The 22,651-nt window shown below is 51.5% G+C and overlaps 2 protein-coding genes across 2 annotated transcripts in view; one reads left to right on the forward strand and one right to left on the reverse strand.

The window, feature by feature from the left end:
- The window catches only part of LOC102822306 (neuron-specific protein family member 1-like), a 29,931-nt gene extending 28,155 nt beyond the window's left edge, over nucleotides 1–1,776 (forward strand). Inside the window, exon 4 of the mRNA XM_006877281.1 lies at nucleotides 1,576–1,776. Within this exon, the coding sequence (XP_006877343.1) occupies nucleotides 1,576–1,776 (201 nt within the window). The remainder of the gene's footprint in view (nucleotides 1–1,575) is intronic.
- Nucleotides 1,777–3,955: 2,179 nt separating this feature from the next.
- Nucleotides 3,956–22,651, reverse strand: part of STX18 (syntaxin 18) — a 133,300-nt gene continuing 114,604 nt past the window's right edge. The window contains exons 6-11 of the mRNA XM_006877282.1: nucleotides 22,214–22,329; nucleotides 19,548–19,636; nucleotides 8,260–8,318; nucleotides 6,650–6,719; nucleotides 4,482–4,562; nucleotides 3,956–4,051 (exon numbers count right to left, since the gene is read on the reverse strand). Of these exons, the coding sequence (XP_006877344.1) occupies nucleotides 3,956–4,051; nucleotides 4,482–4,562; nucleotides 6,650–6,719; nucleotides 8,260–8,318; nucleotides 19,548–19,636; nucleotides 22,214–22,329 (511 nt within the window). The remainder of the gene's footprint in view (nucleotides 4,052–4,481; nucleotides 4,563–6,649; nucleotides 6,720–8,259; nucleotides 8,319–19,547; nucleotides 19,637–22,213; nucleotides 22,330–22,651) is intronic.

Here is a 22,651-nt window from a genome sequence, read left to right on the forward strand (position 1 = left end):
CATCTCAGGCATTGCTGCTTCTCTGGCTAGGGTCCCGGGATCTAGGTTCCTTCTTGAAAGCTTGTAAGCCAGTCACTTCTTGTCTTTGTATTCCCCCCCGCTCCCCAATTTTGGGTAGCCAATGTCCAAGTTGCCCATCCCTGTCTACTCTGTGTATGGAGGCGGTGGGAATGATCTTTTCTGTAAACATTTGTCCCTCTTTTGAGCTACTGCATCCACAGGTATAGGTCAAGTTCATCAAATTGTATCAGATTACTCTTTTTTTCCTCTACTTTCTTCTTCTAGTTGAGCTCTGATCATCCAGGCAATGAAGCCAGGTCAAGTGGGTATTATCTGCAAGTGTGAGTGTTCTTGTGCATATGCCCTCTCTTCTTATCAGCTGCATGCTTCACTCTCCACTCTAGTCCTCTGTGGCTATATCACTGACTCTGGGCCCAAGAGTCCCCAGGTCTTGCAACACTGCTGGCCACCAGGTCTCCACTCGGATTCACAGGAGTCTATTGAACATTGTAGGGCTTAGCTCACAGCTTCATTGCTGTTTTTCTCTCACTTCCCCTTATCGGTGATGAACGTGGTCACCAATCAGAGCGTGTATTTCCATTGAGTGTTAGTCTTGGAAGGGGGTTTGCTCTGAGGGGACCCGACCACTTGGCTTGATGTCTCTTGGGCGAGCAACTTGCTTGTTCTTGTAGAAATCAGTCGGATTGCCTTTATTGTTTTGTATTTTTCCTGTTGTTCTTTCTTTCAAGAAGTATCTTCTGTTCTTCTAGCCACTCCAGGCTGGTCTACTTGTCCTTTCAAGTGGAAATTTCCCACCTAAGAAGATTCTGGATGGGGTTCAGGATTCCACCTATGGTCTTATGTAATGCAGAGGCTCAACAGGAAGCCTCCTTCACTGGGCACATTGTAGCCCCATTTTAGGTATTCCAATTAGTTATAGGCAGAAGACAGACTTAAAACGCTTTCTATGGTGATATTTCTGGCTATTTCTTTCTCTCCCCCTCCAGTGTCTATAATGGTATGCCAGGGAAACCAAGATTCAAAAGACAGCCAAGCATCACACAGACCACCCATCACCAGCCCCCCTTTCCCATCCCCAGGCCCCCTTTCCCATCCCCCCCCTTGGGTCTCCATGCACTTGCCAATTCCCCACACGCCATACAAGCCACATGTCGTGTTAGCATGTGGTCTAGGACATCACTTCTCTGCGGGTTTCTAGCATTTTCACTGGGGGCCTGCTGTGTCCTAGCCGGGAAGCTGCTCTCTCTGCCTCCAGCACTGCCCCTTCCTGCAGCTGAGCGGTGGTCTCTGGTGGGCATGCAAAATGTTTAGGGGATGATTTTTAGAACATACTGGAGGTTCCCTGGTGGTGCAGTGGTGAGGTGTTCACTGCTCACCAAAGGGTTGGCAGTTCAAACGTGCCAGTGGCTCTGTGGAAGAAAGACCTGGGGATCTGCCCCTGTAGACCGCAGCCCAGGGTAACGGAGTCAGGCGGGACTCGGATGCTCCAACAACACCGAGGACACAGTGGGAAGCTACTGAGGGGCCGGGCTGATGGAGGCTCTTGTCTTCCAGAACACGCAGTGCATCCCAGAGGGCTTGGAGAGCTACTACTCCGAGCAGGACTCAAGCGCGCGGGAGAAGTTCTATACGGTCATCAACCACTACAACCTGGCCAAGCAGAGCATCACGCGCTCCGTGTCGCCGTGGATGTCCGTCCTGTCGGAGGAGAAGCTGTCCGAGCAGGAGACCGAGGCTGCCGAGAAGTCTGCCTAGCGAGATGGGCCCAGCGCCTGCCTGCACACGGGGTGTTGCTTGGAGGTGACGAAGGGACTTTGAGGGACATTTCATTCACTATAATTCCCGATACTTTAGAGGTTACTCATTTCTGGTGCACTTGCTTCTGTCTGCTACCGCTGCTTCGCGCATCCGAGTCGCTGCGGACCGCCCGTGTGCGCACAGCCGAGAGCTCCTTGCCACTGCGTCAAGAGCGGGGCGCCAAGTTCCATGTTAAGAAAGCGTTCTTCCCGACTTTACTGGCATTTATTGGGTGCCGTCAGAGAATGATGTACACTGGGTACCGCCAGGAGTTTGGACTTGGAAAAAATAATGCATTTTGTGGGATTGATTTTATTTTCCTTAAACCACCTTACTGTTTTGCAGACTTTGCTCCATAGCCTTCCCCAAGCGATCTCTTGCTTAGCTAGGGGCCAGCTGTGCCAGCCACCTCCTTCCAGCCCCCCCTTCCAATGGTGCCGGTGCTGCTGGGTGGAAGGAGACCCCCGCCCTGTGCCCACCTGCACGTGAGCAAGGCCTGCTTGGGGTAGTGTCCCATCTCTACCTGGGTAGGGACAGCCGTTCTGTGTAGCATGTGTTTGGGGTGAGGGGCTGCCTCCTGTAGGTGTCCCTGTTTCACATCCACGAGGACTCCATCTGGACCACCAGCCCTGTTAGCAGTTAGTTTGTAAAGGGGAGCTGGGGGGGGGGGCATTGTTGCTGTAAGCAGGCGAGAAGCAGACAGAATGACCGAGATGTGAGAAGGGCGGGGGGGCTGTGGAGAGGCTGTGGGAGGGGAGGGGGGAACGGGGACCATGCGCATCCAGTTATGAGATTTCGATCCACAATCTTTGTAAAGAAATGTTTCAATTTGAATCCTGACATTTAAGTACATGTTTACACAGTGGCCAGTTAGATCAACTTCAGTGTAACACAATTAAATAGAAAACAAGATCTCTGCTGGCGTTTTCTTCCACGTGATGTGAACCTGTGGTTTCTGGGGACGTGTCAGCAGGCCCCCTGTGTTCCTAGATCAAAAATGAGCGACCGGGGGTGTGGGTTCTGCTTTGAACAGGTGTGGGGACAGTGGCCAGGGCCATGACAATTACCCCCGAGATGGCCTGAGGGATATGTGACCGCACAAGTGACTGCCACTTGATGGGCACATGCTTCCTACAGCTGTGCCCCACACAGGGTCGGGAGGGTGTTGTGCAGTGTGGTGGAGGCGTAAGGTGGAAACGTGTTCAAACTTGTCCTGGATATAAATACATGGTCCCACTCAACCCCGGGTCAGCACAGTACAGAGGCTTCACTCCCTCTAAGTCCCTCCCGGGGCATGCTGGGAATTCCATTCTGTGTAAGTGATGAGCACAAGACGATGCAGCTGCCCGTGGATGTGTCTGTGCAGTCCTTATGCTTCCAAAGACCAGTATGAAGTACCTGGGGCCTCGCCAAGAGGTGCCTGCAGACATGAGTCCGCTCTGCACAGAGGTGGCTCCAAATGTTCTCAGCTGTTTACATTTCCTAAAGGGCAGGAGAGCAGGCCTGCTTGCGGACCCGTGTCCTCTGAACAGAGGCTCCTGGGATCCCCCCAGTCCTGTCATCACAGGGCTGGGGGCAGCAGCTCCAGGGGGTGTCGGCCTAGGCGGCCTCCCCCAATACCCCCAGCCTGCTGCTCCTTGGCTCACATGAGCCGGACGCACGGACAAGATGCCCAGTACCGTCTTGAACACTGTTCCATTTTTCCTTTTCTACAATCCGACCAGTACTCGCCGACTCAGGAAAAGCCACAAGACCCAGAAGGCAGCGTGAGTTTATTGTGAGAAGGTGCTGCTGGGGTCCCCCTGGACTATTGGAGGGGGAGGGGAGGTCAGCTGGGGACCCTCTGCTCCCCTTTGGGTGCAGTTAGTAACAGCAGTCTCCCCATTTAATTGACCTTGCTGATGACGGCTACACTGGAGTGGCGCTATAGGATAAGCTCTGGATTGCTCACCGCAAGGTCGGCAGTTAAAACCCACCAATCGCTCCTTGGGAACCCGGAGCAGGGTCACTGTGCGTTGGAACTGAAGTGAAGACTCTCAGGGCCACCACCGACCGCCACACGACCACTGCTTCCGTGTCTGCCCGGCCCCACCCCTTGCCCTGCGCCATGTGGCCGTTGTGGGTCCTGCGCGTCTGGCTAGCTGTCGTACCAGTCGAGGAAAAGCAAGGAGAAGGAGCACATGACGAGGAAAAAGAGCACCCACACGCGGAAGCCGGCGTTGTTCTTGATGGCCTGGGGACAGCAGAGCGGGGCGTCACCAGGAGTGTGGCACTCGTGTTCTCGCGGCCCCCAACTATGGTGGAGCCACTGAGCAAAAAGAGGGGGTGCCCCTCACTGTTCAACCCAAACCAGGGGTCCCTGCACATCCTTCTGGGGGGACATAGCCCAGAACTTGCTCAAAGAAACCATGTGGGCCCTGGACTTTATGGCTCCAAGAATGTCCACCTGACCTCAGGGCCCACTTGGCAGGGGCCGGGGCCATCCCCCCCAGACAATGGCCAGGGCGGGGCCCCATGGGCCTGGGCTTCCCTGGTTGGGGAGCTGCTCTGATGTTCTCTGGTGGGAGAACATGGAGGTGGGCAGGCCCAGTGCATATAGGTGGGCTCACCCCAGCCTGGGCACCCTCATAGCGAGAACCCCCTGCCAGACCTGGAGCACCCACCTCTCTGATGTCTTCATTACCCTCCTTGATGTTCTCAGTCGCCCCAACAACCAGCTGGTGAATGTTGTCAATCTCCGCTTCCTGTGGGAGAAAGTGCATCTCGCCTCAGGAGAGTTACCCACCCGCCCACCGTCCCTGCATCTTTGCCCACACACAGCCCCAGAGGGTCTCCAAGGCTGCCTGTCTTTACGGAAGTGCAGCTGGTGGCTTTGAACTTCAGACTTGTCAGTTACAGCTGTGTGCCTGACTCACTGTACCACCAGGGCTCCTTCCCAAGGACAAGGTGCTTACATGCATTCACCACGAATCCCCACAGCACCCCAGACAAGGCTCAGCCTCTTATAAAGGCTCAGAGAGGTTTAACAACTTGCCTGCCCTAAGTCACACAGCAACCAGGAGTCTGCACTGAGAGGAGGGTGGTCAGTGCGCCCCCTGCTGGACGGCCCTGCCTGGGCTCGCTCCCACAACCCTGTGGCCTCTCCCTGGCCCCCACCTACCAGGGCCCTCCTAGAGCGGCTTCTGCTTTACCCACTCCAGAGAAAGATGCTTCAGAACAGGCTGTGTTTTACTGTCTCACTGACCAGGATCTCTTGAAAAGGAGGGAGCATTTAAAGACCAACATGTGTGCTCCCCACACATACAAAGCGTGAGAAATGGGCTTGGCCTCACTCGCTGTCACATCTGGCTGACACCTGCAGGCAGGGCCGAGGGAGCGGGAGCTGGCGTGACAGCCGTAGGAGGCGTGGGGGTGGGCGCTTGGCTGGTCCGGGTGATGACTGTCACCCCACACACATGGGGTTGCTGGCCTCACTTCCTTGGTGAAAGCTGAAGTGGACGCTAACTGATCCCCGCTGTGGATCCTAGGTGAGCAAACAAGGCCCGGGAGACAGCACAGCTATGAGAGGCTGAAAACCGGCAGAAACTCCGCCAGACAGGCAGGCCAATGGCTGTTCTCTGCTCCGCACAACTCCTCACATGGAGCCCAGTGTCCACGGTGAGGGGCTCCCAGTAAGAACTCAGACCTGGGCACCAGTCCACAGCCCTCATGGCTCTGGCGTGTCCACACGTAGCATGTGTTCCGGCTGCTGAGGGGGGGTGGTGGGGGTGCTGAGCCACACACTGCCCAGGCTGGTCTGCATCCACTGCTAAGGGGCTAGCCATTTCCACACACTGAGCGGCTCTCCTGGGCCTGATGTGCTGACTTCCCTGTCCACTAGCCAGTACTTCCTGCTCACTAGGCTGGCCCTTCCTGTCCACTAGCTGGGAGGGCATGGCAGGTGACCACAGCCCCAATTTGTAGCTGAGGACTGGGACTCGGGAGCCTGAGGACCTGCCTGCCTGTGACATGCAGCTGAGTGGGTGGTCGTCACACTGAGAATTCTACACCAAGGCAGCAACTTCGCCAAATCCGGTGTAGCGTACACGTGCTGGAATAGTTGCTTTCACGCTTGTGAACCCACCTTCCAATGTGTTCTTAGGTTTAACACCTGGCACTTAGCAAGCATCTGCCTCTGGCTGTGAAGTCTGGGAAGGGTGGCTTTGTGAGGGAAGGGCCCTAGCCCAGCCATCCCTCTAACACAGAAGAGAAAGAGGACTGTCCTTCCCACCCTTTCACAGGTTGAGGACGCTGAGAGGGAAAGGGACCATTCCTCAGGCCTCGGAACTTTTTACCAGTTACTGGCTGAAAGAGTTTCAGGACAACGCAGTTGGGAGATCTGAGTGGGCTTCAAAAAGCTCATGGAAAAATTCCATTATCTTTAATTACATTTTCTCATTCACTTTTTGAAGCTCTGTCACATTTTCCCTGAAAAGAGTGGGGGTGTTTCCTGTGAGAACATGCTACGTTTGGAGGCCCCCTAGAACACACACACACACATATGGATGGACGGACATCCTTAAGGGGTCACCTCCAGCTTAGAGCTAGGATGTAGCCCAGAGAGAAGAGCCAGTGGACAGATAGGTGGGCCACAGAGCTGCCTGGACAACCCCCACCCCCTCCAGAGCAGACTTCCTTCCACGCCCACTTTCTCTAGGGCAGCAAGAGGAATGCCCACCCATGGACACTGGTCACCACATGCCAAGGAGACCCCGGGCTTCAGATGTGTCCTGAATGCTTAGCACGTTTTTCTTTTAAGCTAAAGTTAGAACTTTTTTTTTTTTTTTTTTACCTGTTGCAAAACCTTCTCTGTGAATATTTCTTGGAGTCTGGAAATTTCAACCACTTTTCCTTCAATTTGCCTTCAGGGAAAGAGGAGAGAACAGATCCCATGTTAATGATTCTAGGGGTCACTTCAGGGGAACTTTACACACTTCTGTATGCGGTCTCCTTTAACGTGAAGGGGAAGGGGAGACGCTGTGTCAGTAGGGAGGACGCAGGCCCAGGTCAGTCCTACATACAAGTTCACCTTGCTTTCTCTCAGCACCATCAGGGTACTGTGTAAACAGACCCGTGACATCCAGAGGTGTGGGGTGTGTGCCCCCCACTGTATTCTGAACCAGGTGGTCCTAGGCTGTGGCACCAGCTTTGCCCTGGTTACAAAACACTGAGTCTCCTTGGGGTCCTGTGGCCAGAGTCACACCCTGAATATTGGTGGGGACTCAGATGTCAGGATATGCTCATGGTCACTTAGCTGCAGGTTAAGGAAGGCGTGCACAGCTGACCCATGAACAACGCAGGGTCAGAGGCACTGACTCCCGCGCAGTTGGAGATCCATGTCTAAGTTGACCTTCGAGGAGCCCGGGTTTGAACGCATGGCCACGCACACAGGGTTGTTTCCCTGCGGCTCTCGTGGTGAGCTCACGTGGTGCAGGTCTTCATCCCAATGCTGTGTGCCGCTCACCGGAGCCCTGGTGGCTGTGCTGCTGGACAGCACCAGACTGCTAGCCACAAGGTCAGTGGTGCAAACCCACCAGCCGCCCCCCAGGAGACAGATAAAGCTGTGTGCTCCTGAGCAGACTCATGGCCTGGGATACCTGAACAAGCTCCTTATGAGTTGGAACCGACCCGATGGCAGTGGGTTTGGGTAATGGTCACTGTCTCCACGTAAGCAGTGCACAAGGACACTTTAGGTGGAGACACTGACACCTGAGCTCATTACAACAGCAGGAGAAACCAGCCTGGTGCAGGGACAACAAGGGTCCACTCTCTCACTCAAGACTAGCGCCCTGCCAACTCGGCCAGATGATGTCCTAGTGGCATGGACACTTCAGCTCGGGTCCAGGGTGGCCCACGTACAGTTGGCTCAGTGCTAAGTTCTGCTACAGGCTGGGGCTCTGGGAGGGCAGAGCCGCTCTGGGAGACCTGGAAGGCAGACAGAGTTGCCAGGCCGGGACCGAGCTGAGTGGAGGACAAACCAGCTCCATCTCTGGGGTGTAATGCCAGGGGAGGGGCCCTCTGAGACACGCCCCTGCCCTGGGAGCCTGAGGGCAACATCAGGACCTGCTTTCCTTTTGGGCTGCCACCCCAATGCCACAAACAGCCTTATTTCTGGGATCTCCAAATACCCCAGGCCGCAGCAAGATGCCTGGACGTGTACAGCAGCGGGCCAGCGGTCACACTCCTGAAGACCAGGCCCTGCACTGACTCTGAGGGGGTCACTGAGCTGCATGCAGACGCAGCCCTGACTTCTGTTGCGTGTTGGTCATTAAATGTAAATAGGCCACGTGCTGCTGCTAATTACACTCCAGCTGCACAGGGCCACGCAGGCCACTGCTGGACACAGACTTCCTCGTTGTGCAAAGTTGTAAGCAGGCCATGGGCTCACACGGCATGATGTACCTCACTTCATCAAACAGGCTGTTCATTTCACTGATGAGTCGCTGGTTCTCTTGTTCAAACTGTGAGGAGACAAGCACATGTGATGTCAACCTGGACTCTGGTCCTTTCCTCACAGCTGGCCCTCCCCGTGCCCCCCCACACCCCCGGGGAAAGCAGAAACCCAGAGGACCACAGGGACGTCAGTGGGCCACCTTGTCACCGTCCCACCCTCTGGTCTCTGGTTTGGGGAAGCTCTAGAGGAGGGGAAGGCATAGGGAAGGAGGTAGGCTATCAGGGCACCGGGGTCATGGTCATCTGCATCCTGGGCTCAGGCAGGTAGGGGTAGCCCAACAACAGGGAGTGGCAGGGCTGAGCTGTCAGGAGGCCAATCACTCTGGCCAAAGCAAAGGAAGTTCTGGAAGCTTCCCTATGGCTTTGGGCCAGGAAAGTTTCTTGCCACAGCTCAGAGACCACCTTCTCCAGGTGGCCTTCCCTGGCTCCAGAGGTGGAGGCTGCTCTCATCCTAACCATGGTGCAGCGTTTTCTGGAAGTCTCCATCATTCTCTGCTGGGTAATAGGCTGCGGGTCTCACACTCCTTGTACAACTAGAGCACATGTTTCCTGAAGGCGGGAACCGGGCTTCCTTTCACGTGGCCTGAGTGGTGTTATGTGGGAACACAGCAGGCCCTGGCCCCACACACACTGGCGATCTGGTCTGTCACTAACTCAGCACCACGCCATGGCTATGGGCCCTTCCTGGGGCAGGATTCCCTCAGTCCAGCCCCGGGCTTGCTCTCATCTCCGCAGGGAGGAGCCCGCATGTTCATCCAGTGCCTCCCGTCCGTGCCTCCCACATGGTCCCACCTTACTCCTTTTCCCTCCACATCTGCCCACTGCCCCCTGGTGCCTCCCGTCCACACCTCCCACACGTCCACCTCACGCCTTTGCCCTGCTCACACCACACTAGGTGGGGTTGGGGGCAGCCCTCGTCCATCACCGGCAGTGCCCACTCTCTTTGGTACTCTTCACATCGGCCTCCCCGCTTCCTTCCACCGGAGTCTCCGCTCCCCTAAAATGCCAATCCCATCTGACTGCTGGGGATGACTGCTGAGGGTGGCCGCCTGCCTCCCTCCCTCTGGAAGCAGAGCTGGGCCTCAGCTGGGGAGAACCTGCTGGTCCCTCAGACTGGCCAAGCTGCCTCCTGGGTGCTGGCCTCTCAGCGCTTCCCAGTGTCCCTTCCTCTCTTGACAAAGTCCCTGTGCCCGCAGCACTGCCCTCCTCATGGACTTGTCTTCCCCCACTTCAGGGCTGGGGCACCCCGGCAGGCTGCCGTGCTGACATGGTTTTGTTGGTGGCCCTTGTAAACCTGCACCACCGAGGATCCTGAACAGAATTCACATGTCACTTCTGAGTTACAAGTATCAGTTCTGCTGCCACCTTGCCCGTCCCTCAGGCCAACAGCTGTGCAAACATGAAGGACTTCAGTCTGCAGGGCTGAGTCACCGATTCTCAGTGGTGTGGGGCTGGGGAGAATTTTCTTAGAACTTTCCTAACAGCCCTACCTTTTTTAATGGGAGCACGTGGTTCCATACTATGAGCACTGCACTGCGAACCACAAGGTCTGAAGTTCGAGCCCACCAGCCACTCCTCAGGAGAAAGATGAGGCTTTCTGCTCCTGAGAAGATTTAAAGCCTCGGAAACCTAACACAGGGTCGCTATGAGTTAGAACAGGCTCCATGGCACTGAACGACAAACGAGAGCTCTTTCAGATACAGTCCTTTCATGCACAGCGTAGACACTGTTCTTAAAATGAACGAGGGAGGGCAGCGGCTTCTTAGTGCAATGTGCCTTTGTTTCCTCCCATCCTGAGGGCCTGCACTTCCTCTCTGTCCCCTCGGTAACTGTGGCTTCGGAAGTGCTGTCAGCCACACAGTGGAAGGAGAGGGAGCTGACTTCCTTGAGTCCTTGAGTCCACGAGTTCATGATGGAACCTGAGAAGTACCTGACTCGGCGGAGAAACAAATGGCAAGACCAGGAGCTGGAATGAAAGCAGTCTCCATTCAGACGAAGTCCCAAAGACCAGGAGACAACGAAGCCATGTTCCAACCAACCGACCCTGTTTCCCACACACATGTGTGGGGCTGCCACCTCCTGGGGTCTGGTGGGGCTTAAGTGGACGAGGTCATGGCCTGACTGTCTGGGCTGGGTACATCGCGAGCCTGTGCACCGCACGGCCCGTCTGTGGAGTGAGGTAGGAAGCAGCCACAGGCCAGGTGGAAGGCTGACTGGCAGACATGCTGATTCAGATCCTGTGTTGCCTGACCCCGAGAGTGTGGGTGATGGCAGGTCACTAACGCTGCGTGTGCTTCTCTTTCTCACTAAGTGGGGTTCACACTGCTGTGGTGAGGTGCCACTGAGCTGACTCCAACTCACGCCTCAGTGTGACAGAAGAGATTTGAACCATGATGGGGCCTTCTAGGCCGTAATCTTCACACAAGCAAATGGCTAGGTGTTCATGCTGAGGGGCAGTCAATAGCCAAACAGCCACTGGCCACCAGGGCTCCTTGAGTATGAGAAGAGGGCTTCCCTAACGGGCTGTGAGGAGGAACATGTGCCCGGCGCACTGAAAGCCCCCAAGAGCGGGGGTTCCTGTCTCTCCAGGACTCAGGTCAAACTGCAGAAGGAGTGAAGACGCTGCTGAGGGCCCGTCCCGTCCTGGGTGTCAAAGTTACATGGAGGCATTGGCACGAGCTCAGTGACAGCTGTGGCGGGCTTCTCCCCACACCCACAGGGACCTCACAAGGGGCAGACCTCACAAGGGACAGAGCTGTGTGGACACCTGGTCCCCAGGTCAGCACCAATGACAGAAGGCAGACCTGGACAGTGTTGGAAACGCTCCACGCATCAACGGAAGGACGTCTGAGTGATGGGGAGGTGGGCAGGCAGGACCCCCACTCCCAGCTCCCACCAAGCACAGTGCCTTCCCTCAACATGGAGCGATGCCCCTGGGCCTCACCCAACCACATGGCAGGGCAGGGTGTGAAAGAGCCCAGGCTTTTGCTGTGTGGCCTTGGGAAGGTGACTTAAGCTCTCTGTCAGCTCCTACAGGGCTGTGGTCAGAACCTCAGTCCAGGGCCCAGTGCCCCGTCAGTTAGGCAGGGCTGGTACTTAGCTGATCGAGTCCATTTATAAGGCTGACTTTTAAATAAACGAAATGAAACCCATTCCTGCTGGCTGGATCACCACTCAGTGCCCACAGAGGACAGAGAAGAACTACCACCCAGGGTTTCCAGGGCCGTGAATCTTTATGGAAGCTGAATGCCTCATCTTTCTCTTGCCAGGAATCTGGTGGTTCAAACCACTGGCCTTTCTGTTAGAAGCTCAGTGTGTAACCGTTGCCCATCGGGGCTCCTCAAGCTCAGACGGGGCTCTGCTGAAGGCCTTCTCTACCACTCGTCTGTCCGTGTGTTGTCCTGGGGTGGCTTGCATGTTGTTGCGATACTGGAAGCTAGGCCATGGGTCTTCTGAATGCTGGCAGGGTCACCCATGAAGGACAGGTTTCAGCTGAGCTTTCCGAAGAAGGAGAGGCAGACTGCTTCAGAATGATTAGTCATTGAAAACCTTCTGAATAACAGTGCAACACTTTCAGATACCACCAGAACATTGAATAGTGAAATAGTACCAATAGCACCAGCCAAAATAATGGCAGGGACAGACTGTGGAACAGGCCATGAATTGCTCATACGCAAGTTCAGGCTAAAGCTGAAAATTACAAATAAGTCTATGAGAGTCAAAATATGACCTTGAACATATCCCACCTGAATTTAGAGATCATCTGAAGAACAGGTTTGATGAATTAGACACTAATGTCTAAAAACCAGAAGAATTGTGGATGACATCCAGAATACCATACAAGAAGAGAAAAAAAGGTCATGAAGAAGACAAGAAAGAAGGAAAAGACCAAAATGGATGTCAGAAGACACTCTGAAACTTGCTCTCCAACGTAGAGATGCCAAAGCAAATGGAAGAAATGAGGAGGTACTAGAGCTGAACAGAAAATTTCAAAGGGCAGCTTGAGAAGTCAAGAATTACAATGCAATGTGCAGAAACCTGGATGTAGGAAACCAAAAGGGAAGGACACGCTCAGCATTTCTCAAGCTGAAAGAGCTGTGGGAAATTAGGATTCTCATGGCAAAATATGAAAGATGTAGAAAGCATCCAAAGAAGCTGGAAAGAATACACAAAGTCACTGTGCCAAAAAGAAATGGTCGATGTTCAACCGTTTCAAGAGGTAGCATATGATCTAGACCCAATGGTACCAAAGGAAAAAGTCCAAGGAGCACTGAAGGCACTGGCAAAGAACAAGGCTCCGGGAAGTGATGGAAAACAAATTGAAAACTTTCAACAAACTTATGAAGCACTGGAGGTACTCACTTTATCTATGTCATGAAATTTGAAAGACAACTATCTGGCCAAATGATTGGAAGAGACCCTAATGTGTGCTCATTCCAAAGAGAGGTGACCCAACTAAATGCAGAAATCACCAGATAATAACATTAATATTGCATGCAAGTAAATTTTGCTAAAGACAATACAAAACCAGCTGCACCAGTACCTTGACGGGGAACTGCCAGAGATTTAAGCAGGACTCAGAAGAGGATGTGGAACAAGGGATATGATTGCTGACCTCAGATGGATCTTGGCTGACCTCAGAGAATACCAGAAAGACGCTTACCTGTGCTTTACTGTCTATGCAAAGGCGTCTGATTGTGTGGGTCATGACATGCTTTGGACAACATTGAGTTTTCAGGAACACTTCATTGTGCTCATGAGGAACCTGTACATAGACCAAGAAGCAGTCATTCAAACAGAACAAGGGGACACTATATGGTTTAAAATGAAGAAAGGTATTGCCAGAGTTGTATTCTTTCACCATACTTATTCAAGTCAATCTGTGTGCTGAGCAAATAATCCAAGACACTGGATTATATGAAGAAGAACCCAGGTGGCATCAGGATTGGAGGAAGACTCATTATGCAGATGATACAACCTTGCTTGCCAAAAGCAAAGAGGATTTAAAATACTGATGAAGATCAAAGACCACAGTCTTCAATATTGGTTACACCTCAATGTAAAGAAAACAAAAATCCTCACCACTGGACTGATAAATAACATCATGGTAATTGGGGAAAACACTGAAGTCATCAAACACTTCATTTTGCTTGGATTCACCATCAACATTCATGGAAGCAGCAGTCAAGAAACCAAATGACATATGGCATTAGACAAACCTGTTGCACATGACCTCTTTAAAGTGTTCAAGAACAAAGATGTCAATTTGATGACTTAGTTGCACCTGATCAAAAGCCATGGTATTTTCAGTAGTTTCATATGCCTGTGAAAGTTGGACAGTGAATAAGGAAGACTGTAGAAGAATTCATGTATTTGAGTTATGGTGTTGGAGGAGAATATTGAAAGAATCACAGACCACTAGAAGAACAAACAAATCTGTGTTAGAAGAAGTACAGCCAGAGCACTCCTTAGAAGCCAGGCTATTGGGGCATATAATCAGGAGGGACCAGTTCCTGGAGAAGGACTGTTGGGAGCAACTGAGCTGAAGGTCTCTGACTTGGGGGTAGTTTAACTGAAGCACTGCAACTGAACAGTTGTGATCCAGAAACTCAGGCTGCACCCAAGTCGGGCTGCCCCTCAGGTTTTTGCAAAGCTGACCCTAGGAACAAGGAACTTGCAAAGTCTTTCCTTGTATACACAGCCATGACCTTTAGCTCAGTCTGCACATTTAGCTGTATCTAAATTATGTTGCAGCTAGCTACCATTACATTTTTCTGATAGAGTTCTGCTTACTGTATGCACCAACAACACCAGGTGTTGTTTGTGCTCTTTACCTTGCCCCAAGCACCTCCCCTTGAGATGTGTATAAAATAAACTTGCTGCACTGGTTCTGGGTTGGCAGTATCCCCATCAGAGTGCTGCGTCCCACCTGGTCTCAACTTTCACTCAACTTGTATGTGTCTTGTTGTCTTTCTTTTCCTTCTAATTTCCTGCGCTGGATGCGGAGAAAAGACAGACATGGCAAAGGACATCATGTTTGGTAAAGTGCAGCGTCAGCGACAAAGAGGAAGACCTCCGCCCACACCCCCCAATGTGACTGACTGGCACCCTGGCAGCAGCGATGGGCACAAGTGTAGCAACGACTGTGTGGCTGGAAGAGGACAGGACAGTGTTTCCTTCTGTTGTATACAACGTCACTATGAATCAAAAATGACTCAACGGCACCTAGCAACAACAACAAAGACTTTTGGGAGTCCTGGTGGCACTGTAGGAAAAGTGCTAGACTGTTAATAACAAGGTCAGCAGTTCAAACCCACCAGTAGCTCTTTTGAAAACTCTATACAGGGTTGTGATGAGTCAGAAACTGACTTGACTTAACAACAGTTACTAAGGGTCTGTAATCTGGTTTGAAGGAAACAAACCCACGATATTGTGAATACATTGGTAAAGAAATCCTTTCCTAATCAAATCCTCTTTGTGACTATATTGTTTCAAAATGCAATCACTCCTCCCCGGGCCTCTGAGCATCCGCGGAGGTGGTACAGTTACTGGCATGGCTGAGAACCAGGAGCCACAGGCAGAAGGGCTGTGGGCTCCGGCTAGGGAACCGTCACTGCCCAGGCCCTCTCAGGGCAACACTGGATGCACCTTTTCTCCTGCCAAGCCTCTCACGCCCCTGGCCCCCTCCTTCTATATCAACTGCGAGAGGGGCCTTCCACATGCCCTGGTCATCACTGCGGGACCACAGACGCAGGCTCTACCGGCAGTCATCTGGTGATTCCACGGGCCTTTCGAGAGACTGGAGTAGACAAGGTACCAGCATGGTGTGGACTGAAGAAACAGAAGTCACCATCCTATCTTTAAAAGTGGCCCCATGGATTGTGCCCAGAAATGCAGGCGGATTCACTGAAGACCAGAAATTGAATGTGAACCAAGAGTAGAGAGTCACTTTCTCAGTTATCACATCAGGAAACAATCCATTTCCACTCAGCCTGACCACAAAACATCTGCTTATCCCACTCAGAGGCACTCACACACCTGCATCCTACGTTATGAATGGAGATTTATGGCGCAAATCACATAATACCCTGCAATCATTCTGGACACGCCGCAACTGCTCCTGTGGGTGAGACCATGAATTAAAATGCTTCATTCATTACTTTACCCTGAGGAAACATTCAGAAGCAATGGTTATGAATGGTGCCCACAATTTGCTATAGCACTTTCCAGTGGAAAGCCACTTCTTTCTCAACTCCTTTCTCTTCGTGTTCATGGCTGAACCTTCTTAAATGAGACTTGGCTTAGTCTGACTATACGACACCGTGCTTGGCTACTATTCCCAATTAGCAAAGAAGTGACGTGAACAGTAACCAGCCTGTCAGGAGAGCAGTGAGGCTCACAGCTGCTGGCCCATCACTTGCAGTGATGTCGTTAAGTCGGGCTGGCCCTGCTTATGCTGACAGCGTTAGTCCTGGGAACCAGCCGGCGACAGAGCTAACATTCCTGGGGAAGGCCAGTGGCTTGTTTCCAGGCAATGATTCAGTTAGGACAGTGCAATTTAACGGAAACATGGAGCGACCAAAGTCATTATGGAAAGAAGAACATTACAAGATGAAAAATGATCTTTTCATATCCAGACCAAACCCAAGCCCATTGTCACTGAATCAATTCCAACTCATGGAGAGCCCAGGTGTTACCGACTCAATGTTGCATTGTTAGGTGCCATCCAGTGGGGTCTGACTCACAGCAATCCATGTACAGTGAACCACACACTGCCCAGTTCAGCAGCGTCCCCACAAATGCTGCTGTTTGACCCCTTTTTGTAGCTACTGTGCCAATCCATCTCAGTCCTCTACTTTACCAAACATGATGTCCTTCTCCACAGACTGGTCCCTCCTGACAACATGTCTGAAGTATGAGAGACAAAGTTTGGCCGTCCTGCTTCTAACAAACATTCTGGCTGTACTTTTCCCAACACAGATTTGTTTGTTCTTCTGTAAGTCCATGGTACTTTGAATATTCTCCTACAAAACCATAACTCACATGCATCAATTCTTCTACCGGCTTTCTTATTCACTGTCCAACTTCCACATGCATATGAGGTTACTGAAAATATCATGGCTTAGGTCAGGCGCACCTTAGTTCTCAAGCTGACATCTTTGCTCTTGAACACTTTGAAGTGGTCTTGTGCAACAGATTTGCCTAATATAAAACATCCGTTGATTTCTTGACTGGTGCTTTCATGAGTGAACCTCAAGATCAGCAGTTCAAATCTACCAGCTGGTCCTCAGGAGAAAGGTAAGATTTTCTGCTCCCATAAAGATTTACAGCCTCAGAAACCCTCAGCATTGCTGTGAGCTGGAACCTACTCCACAGCACATCACTGTCATCACTGCTTTCAAGAGTATTGATGGTAGATCCAAGCATAATGAAGTCTTTGACAACTCCATTTATCTTGACGCTATCGATTGGACCGTGGTGAGGATTTTTCTTTACATTGAGGTGCAACCCATTCTGACGTCTTTGGTCTTTGATCTTCATCAATAAGTATTTTAAGTCCTCTTCACTTTTTCAGCAAGTAAGGTTGTATTATCTACATATCACAGGTTGTTAATGAGTCCTCCTTCAATCTTCATGCAACGTTTTCCTTCAGATCACCCAGCTTCATGGGTTATTTGTTCAGCAAACAGGTGGAATGAGTATGGTGAAAGGATACAGCCTTGATGTACAGTTTTCCTGATTTTAAACACCTCAGTTTCCCCCTTGTTCTGTTTGTGAACAACTGCCTTGAGATCTTAGGTTCTTGATGTTCCACATGAATGTAATTAAGTGTTCTGGAATTTCCATTCTTGGAAATGCTATCTACAAGTTGTTATAATTCCTGCAGCCTTTGCATAGTTAGTAAAAGACAGAATAAACACCTTTCTGGTATTCTTTCTTTCGGTCACGATACATCTGATGTCAGCAATGACACCTCTCCTTGTATGTCCTCTTCTGAATCTTGCTTGGATTTCAGGCAGCTCCCTGTCAATGTTCTGCTGCAACTATTTTTGGATTATCTTTGGCCAAATTTTACTTGCGTGTGACAGTCCTGATATTAGAAAGTTCCCGCATTCTGTTGGATCAGCTTCCTTTGCAATGAGCACAGATACAAATCTATTCCAGTTGGCTAGCCAGGTTAAGTGTCTTCCAGATTTCCTGGCCTGTCACAGAGCAGAAGTGCTCTACGGAGGCTGTAATCTTTACACAGCAGCAGCTTGATGTCACCTGGAGGACAAAGATGCACTTAACTCAAGCCACGGTATTATCAATCGCCCCATACACATGCAAAAGCTGGGAAATGAACAAGGAAGGTGAAGGAGACTGATGCACTGGAATCACCGATAGAAGAACAAGTCTGTCTTGGAAGGCGTACAGCCAGAATGCTCCTCAGAAGCCAGGATGGGAAGACGTCATCTCTTGTACTTTGGGCATGTTGTCAGGAGGGACTAGTTTCTGGAGGAGGACATCAGACTTGGTAAGGTGGAGAGTTGGAAGAATAGAGGACGACCTCCCAACGAGATGGGGTGACACAGTGACTGCAGCAGCGTGTAAGTGTTGACGGGTTGTCAGGTGGTGCAGGACACTGTTTCATTCTGCCGTACAGAGGGCTGCTCTGAGGTGGAAGCGGCTTGATGACACTAAAAACAACAACTGCTATTTGTTGAGTGCTGCCATTGGAAAGCATGCTGTGCGGGAAGCAGTTTTCCAGCTCTTTAAGGCCAAGTGCAGTGTTACACCAGGCCGGCTGCGGACCCCAGGCAGCGGGCCCCTAGGTTTCTCCCCTGTTGCAGACCGTGCAGACCCGGTCAGGAGTTTGAGGCCCTGTGGGCCCAAGTGTTGCAGACCGTACAGGCCGAGGGCTCTGAGGAACAAACTCTAGCCACTTAGCAGACATAGCAAACTGTCTTTCATCTTATTGTTCAGTTATGTTTATTATTAATTTCATACATAAAGCCTTGATATCCACAGATAAATGTAAGAACCTTTCCTAGAAGCCGAGACTGTAAAATTCTAAAGGCAAAGTTTTCCTCAAAGAATTCACTCAAGGTAAATGGGTGTCTTCCCGGGTCTTTGTTCTAAGGACAAAAGGACACCCTCCCTAAAGTGTTTCCAGGTGCAGCCCATTCACCTAGGCGCCTCGCTTCTTCCTGCAAACCTGGCCCAGGCAGCCAACACAGCGGGACGCCTCCCAAGCCTTTTGATCTTCCTTCTCACCTTCCCCCAACTGAGCTAAGGTGCTATAGATACGTTAATTGAGCCTGAGAAACCAAGTTGCGGGCCTGGGATTCGAACCTGCAAATTACAATGTAAAGTTGCCTGAATGTCTGGAAAATTACATATGTAGCTGTCCCTTGTCTTAGTCCCTCCCAGCTTGGTGTAAAGCTCCTCCCCTAAATAAAACAGGGGCGTGGACCGACCCAGGTGTGCATTACAGCCTGGAGGGCGTGTTATACGGCTGACTAGGCATGCGTGGATGACCAGCTAGCAAAGGGAACGTACTGCCCGCATAGCTAAGATGTTTACTATGAGGGACCTTACCGCCCTCATAGCTAAGATGTTCACCACGCCAGATCTGCCGGACGCCAGTAATGCATCCACTCTGGTTTTGGGGTGTCTCTTTGTCTCTCTCTCTTTGCGTCTTTGTGTCTCCTCTTTTGCTATCCCTATCACCGCCAGATATCCCCACCTCGTGAACCAAACATCCGTGTCGAGGCCGGTCCCCGACACTCCCCGAAATGCCCCCAGAGATGAACAACTACATCCATCAGTGACCAGGAGCTGAAGCGCTAAAAGGAAGCCAGGTCAGCAATTAGGGAGTCAGCCTCCAGGTTGCAGTCATTACCTCTGCTCGCCTCCAATGACCAGAACACAAGGCAGACCCAACAACCGAAAAGTACCACAACCGCTGAGAGATGGGACCCACTTTGTCCGAAGGACAAAAAGATGTCTACTGTTAGTAAAATGATTCCAAGGCCATCTCTTCTTTAATTATGCTGCTGTGAATTTACCGAATATGAGATACTTCCGGAAAATCAGGTAAGCAGTGTTAATGAACCGTGACACGCAGACAGGTTCATACTCACATACATACACACACAATTTCACACTTCAGAAACGCACATGCTCAGGGCGGATGAGGGTGTCAGGGTGATGACGCTGGGTGTGGGTGGGCAGGAGGCAGAGGGTGGCCTTACCATCTGAATCTCCTCGGGGGACAGTTCGTCTTCACCTTTCCCATCGGCCCAGCTCCCCAGTTCAGGTTGTGCGTCAGGCAGGAGCGTTCCTATTCAAAACAAAGCAGAACAGAGAACAGACGTTGGCAGAGGTCCGCATTTGACAGTCGGTGGGCTTCCGATGCCGGCATCTTAGGTCTGTTTGCCTCGGGCTCTCTGCTGCCTCAGACTCAGGCACTACCAACAGGCTGCTTCCCTGCGGTTCAGATCAGAGACGTTGTGTGTGTGTATGCACAGGTACATGTGTGTGCGTGTGTCTGTGTGCATATATGCATATGTGAGTGTGTCTGTGTGTGTGTGCATGCTGTGTGTATACTCAGGTACGTGTGTGTCCTGTGTTGTGTGCATATGGACCTGTACATGTGTCTGTGTGTGTACATACAAGTATGTACACATGTGTCTGTTGTGTGTACATGTGCACATGTGTCTGTGAGCATGTTCTGTGAATGTACGTGTGTCTGTGTGGGTATTTGCACAGTTTCAGCACAGTCCTATGCTACCCAGGGCTGCAAATGGAACAGACACTCTTCAGAATAAGCTAACCATGCGTTGTACTTCAAAGGACAAGCACTTACTGTTTCATCACTGCAAAACACAGGAGGCTTCAAAAAGTGCGGGGAAACTCCATGATCTTCAATCCCATTCTCCCACCAACGTTTTGAAGTATATGGGTATTTTCATTAAAAGAGAAGAAACAACACACTTTCCCCAATCTGGCTACCCCTCTCCCAGAAGGAACCACTGTGATTGCTTGGATGTAGCCTCAGATTTCCTTAGGCCCCTTCCCTGCCCACCTGTCCCTACACTTAAACCTAGAACTATTAGGTGCTGTTAGCGACCGTAAGCATGACAATGAAACACAGCTCGGTCCAGCACCATCCTCACAGTTATGCTTGAGCCCATTACTACGGCCACTGTGCCAATCCATCTCATTGCGGTCTTCCTCTTTTTCACCGACACTCCACTTTAGTAAGCATGCTATCCCTTTTCAGAGATGGGTCCCTCCAAATAATACGTCTGAAGTATGAGAGACGAAGTCTCACCATCCTGGCTTCTAAGGAGCTCTCTGGCTGCGCTTCTTCCAACACAGATTGGTAGGTTCTTTTGGCGGTCCGGACTCTCCTCCAACACCATAACTCAAACACATCAGTTCTCCTACAGTCTTCCTTAGTCACTGTGCAACTTTCACATACATATGAGGTGACTGAAAATACCATGGCTTGGGTCAGTTACACCTTAGTTCTCACACTGACATCTTTGCTCTTGAATAAACCCATAAAGAATAGTATCATATGTCCGTTGTGGTTTGTTTTTCACAGAGACAACATTACTCTAACAGACTGCTCTAAAACTTGCTTCTCTGACTCAGCAATATATGACAATTTATTCTGGGTCAGTCCACGTAAATGCCTCTTCCGCCCCCAGCCCCCCTGGTCCTTCTGCAGGGCTGTAGACTAACTACTCCATCTGCAGGAGACCCCACCAGGGCAGCCATTGCCCAGCCTCACTTGTGAACCGTGTGAGCAGTCCACGCTCGTGCAGCTGCCTGCGGACAGGTCACTAGTGTAGCAGCATGGGGAGGTTGCTTCCCAGGGACAGGTAACTATGTAGTGGTGTGGACAGCAGTCCAGGGACAGGTCACTATCTAGTGAGGACAGGTCTGTGGACAAGGTGGTCATAACAGATGAGTGTGCAAAGTCCAGCCCCCACCTCCCCAGGCTCCTGGGCAGGAGACTGCCCCTCTGGGCTGTGTGAGGTTTCTAAAGGGTTGGCAGGGAGCCGAGGGGACAGGGCCAGGAGGACTGGAGGCAGTGGAGATGGTAACAAAGTCCCTGTTACTGAAGGTGGTTTGCTCCCTGTCTGTCTCCGCAGAGCCCTGGAGCTCCTAGTGAAACACCAAGTACTCAGCAAAGGTCAATTTGCCTTTTCCCTTCCTTCCTCGCTCACTAGACATCTCAGCTCTGTAACTTAGACAAAAGTCCAGAGTTTGGGTTTGAGACTGACAGGGGAAAAGCACCCGATGACAGAAGCAATTTAGAGGAAGCAGCATCCATGTAACCACACAAAAAATCTCCATGCCAACCACAGCTCGGCACAGGTTCTACCAAAATTGCTCTTTCTGTTGAAACTGTCATTATAGAAACTCCTCTTTCTATAAGATGGGCTGAAAGCATCTTTAGAAACAGCGCAGTGTTTTCCGGAGTAGGAACCACTGTCCTGACTGTCCCATTGCCCCCCTGGCTCTGCTTGCCCTGATTCGGTTTCCTTTGTAAGCACTGACTTTTCTAAGGAAAGAAACACAGCTAGAAACAGAAAACCACCAGTGACGTGGACACCACACATAAATGGGCAGTGAAGCCAGAGCAGAAATCATGTCCGACAACAACTCAGGTGTGCAGCTCTCTGGGGCCATGCGCACCTGCAGCCATCACCTGCCGGAAGCCCAGCCCTCTGCTCGGGCCTGCAGCGTGCCCTAGTGTGGAGGGGGCAGGGTCCTCGGTGGTCTGGCCCTGTCCTCCTCCCCAGCCTTCATATCTCCTACTCTTCCACTTCCCCTGCAGACACCTTCTGTACCTGCTGTGCACTTCAGCCACCTGCCCCGGGGAAGCCACACAGGGAGGAGTTACCTGGGGAGTCCTCCACGGCAGGCTTCTCTTCAGAGTCTTTGGAGGGATTCGATGATGCTGTCTCAGAAGATGTAGCCTCTCGTGGCTTTGTACTGGGCTCTGGTTCCAGCTTCGATCTAGCGAGAAATTATTGGCAATCATCCATCATGTCATTCCCTCTCCTAACAACATTCTCGTCTGTTGTGCGAGCCCATGACCCTCATCAGAGGGCACTGTGTATCGAAGGAAAGAGGATGCCAGCGTGTCCCTGGAAACTGAGAGCACGCTCACTTCATGGGCAGGGGGCACTGACTGCTCCAAGCTCCACATCCAGGGAGCCTGTGCTTTTTACAGAATGCAGACAGGCTGCACATTATTAGTGCACTATATATGCTGTAGTAAGAAGCTCTGGTAGCGTAGTGGTTATGAATCGGGCTGCAAACTGCAAGGTCAGCAGTT

The sequence above is a fragment of the Chrysochloris asiatica genome, unplaced genomic scaffold, assembly GCF_000296735.1.
Source record: "Chrysochloris asiatica unplaced genomic scaffold, ChrAsi1.0 scaffold00454, whole genome shotgun sequence".
In the NCBI taxonomy this organism is placed as follows: Eukaryota; Metazoa; Chordata; class Mammalia; order Afrosoricida; family Chrysochloridae; genus Chrysochloris; species Chrysochloris asiatica.